General features: G+C 44.1%; 1 protein-coding gene across 1 annotated transcript in view; it reads right to left on the bottom strand.

Moving 5' to 3' along the window:
• Window positions 1-602: 602 nt before the first annotated feature.
• Window positions 603-2,508, bottom strand: part of tmem104 (transmembrane protein 104) — a 44,377-nt gene continuing 42,471 nt past the window's right edge. The window contains exon 10 of the mRNA XM_008416538.2: window positions 603-1,544. Coding sequence (XP_008414760.1) covers window positions 781-1,544 — 764 coding nt within the window. The 3' untranslated portion in view covers window positions 603-780. The remainder of the gene's footprint in view (window positions 1,545-2,508) is intronic.

Below are 2,508 nucleotides of genomic sequence, written 5' to 3' on the forward strand. Positions count from 1 at the left end.
GATGATGAGATATTTTCATGATAAACGATAAATGCCTCCACCAACTGGTTGCAATGAGATTATTTCACATGTAGCAAAAATATTTTTGGAGCTTGTAGTTTTTAATCAGTATTAAGGAATTATTGACTTAAAACAAGCTCCTATTTTTGATTTATTTAAAGTGTGATAAGATATTTGGACAAGAAACTAGGTTAAAAATACTTGTTAAAATGTTGAGTTTTTGCAGTGTAAGCACAGATTCCTCTAATTCAAATCTGCATAAATCTGGTAAAAAATAATCGATTCAGGGACGAATCCTCTAAAAGTTGCTGGACGCCAACTCCAGTAAAACAGTGAAAAACTCAATCTGTCGGCTGCTGGATGAGGAAAAATACGTTTAATAAAATCCCTTTGATCTCCGTGATTCACAAAAAATTTGGTCCCTTTCGTTAAAACATTGATTGCATTTAAATTAAGCAACTAAACACTGCAAAAAAAAAAAACTTGCCAACTATTTTTTATCTAGAGCAAATATTTTATTACATTTAAAATAAGACAAAACCAAATTATTCTTATTTAAAAAGTAATAAGAATAATTGTTTTTATTGAGGATATTTTTGTGCATGCTTAGTTTTGCCTTATTTCGACTGTACCAAGATATTTGCAGTGGAAACCAGGCCGTAATACTTGGTAAGGTTTTGCAGTGCAGTCTGGTTAAAAAAGGCACAGTCCGCCCAGCAGCAGCTAAGGCCTCGACAACCTAGAAAATGGCCGACAGTCGCAGATTTCTCCAAGTGGTTCTTATTTCTTCGTCTCAGTCAGGATGATGTTGGCGGTGACGAACATGAGGCAGAACGCCGCCCACACCAACACAAACCACACCCAGACGGCGTGGCGGAACGGGGAGCGGTGCTTGTTGACGGCGTCTCTGCCCATCACGGGCTGCAGGTGGCGCCTGGAGTAGAACACCAGGAACGCCGGGATGATGTACTGGATCCCAGTCCCCGCGTACGACCCCGTGATCCCCACCAGGGTCTCCAGATTGTGCGTGCAGAAAGCCACCACGATGGGCGGCACCAGGGTGATTAGGGGAAACACGACCCGGTCCACCACCCACGGGTAGGTGCCGCCGTCCCGGTGGAACAGCGTCTTCCAGTTGTTGCGGAGCGTCACGGCGATGATGGGGAAGTTGGTGCTGATGGTGAAGACGGGGAACAAGCCCAGGAAGTAGCGCAGCACCGGGATGTCCAACACGTCGCAGTTGTCGGTGAAGTTCAGGGTGTACATGTCGTGCAGCAGCGAGCTGTCGAAGCAGAAGATGGCGGTGAACGACAGCAGGACGTAGAAGCCCAGGATGAGGACGTAGTCGGCCAGAACCAGGCTGCCGACCCGCTTCTTATCCGAGATGGGCGTCACCAGGGAGGGCAGGGAGTGCTGGCACATGAAGGAGTAGACGCACACGCCGAACAGGTTGGGCACTCCGGAGAGGCTGGCGACCGGAGGGTGGCCCTCGCCTGTTCCTTTACCGATCCGGATCAGAGCCAAGATGATCATCATGGTGAAAGCTGAGAGAAAACAACAGAAATTAAAGAATCAAACATCTAAAAGTCCAGTTGACTCGCTTTGATTGGCAACCAAAACTCCAACATTTGGTACATTTTCAGCTGCTGTGATTCTCCTCCAAACTGCCAAACCATTTGAAACCTGTTCCCCTCCTGGCCTGTGGGGGCGCTGCATTGAGAACCACAGAAGGAAACAAAAACCACTGAAAGCAACTTCCTTCTTCACCAAATATATCACCATCTACAAAAACGCTTTGAAAAAGTAAAAATTGGTTACATTCAATTTCCCTTTGTGATCAATAAAGTTTTTAATATGAATCAAATTGAACTAAAATCTCTATAATCTGTTTAACGTGACATCAATGATTAGTCAATAATGATAATGGAAAAATAATTCAAAAACAAATTCTTAAAGATGAATAAACTTTAAATTCTAATGAACATTTAACACTGGAAGACATTTTAAATATATTAAATAAAAAAAATGCCTGAATTTCAAATGTCAAAAACTTTTCTAAAGATTTATGAGATTCATCACAAAAGTTTTTGGTGGAAATTTATTAATGTTTTTTTTATCTACAATGGCCCAAATGCACTGCTGCAAAAATCCAGTTGGTTTTGGATCTACAATAAATTAATGCGCTTGATTTTAGGGCTTTTTGTCCTGCTTTTGTCCTCTGTAGTAGAGGTTGAGATTTGGGCTGATTTTTTTTGGAGTTGGCTGGTTTTTTGTCGTTTGTCAGTTCTGGCAGAAGTCAGACGAGCCTCAGCGAGTCGGCAGCTCCGGCTCTTTGCCTCCAATCGATTTGTGGAGGTTTCTCTGCGGCCGCCGCGGAAAGCACGTGGCGTCCTGTTGGGGGCCGACAGTCGTCTTTCCTCCCCTCAGAGCCAATCAGGGCGTGACTGCAGGAGTGAGTCAGAGCCAACCAGGGCGTGACTGCAGGAGTGAGTCAGACCCAATCAGGGC

Source organism: Poecilia reticulata, linkage group LG8, assembly GCF_000633615.1.
Source record: "Poecilia reticulata strain Guanapo linkage group LG8, Guppy_female_1.0+MT, whole genome shotgun sequence".
In the NCBI taxonomy this organism is placed as follows: Eukaryota; Metazoa; Chordata; class Actinopteri; order Cyprinodontiformes; family Poeciliidae; genus Poecilia; species Poecilia reticulata.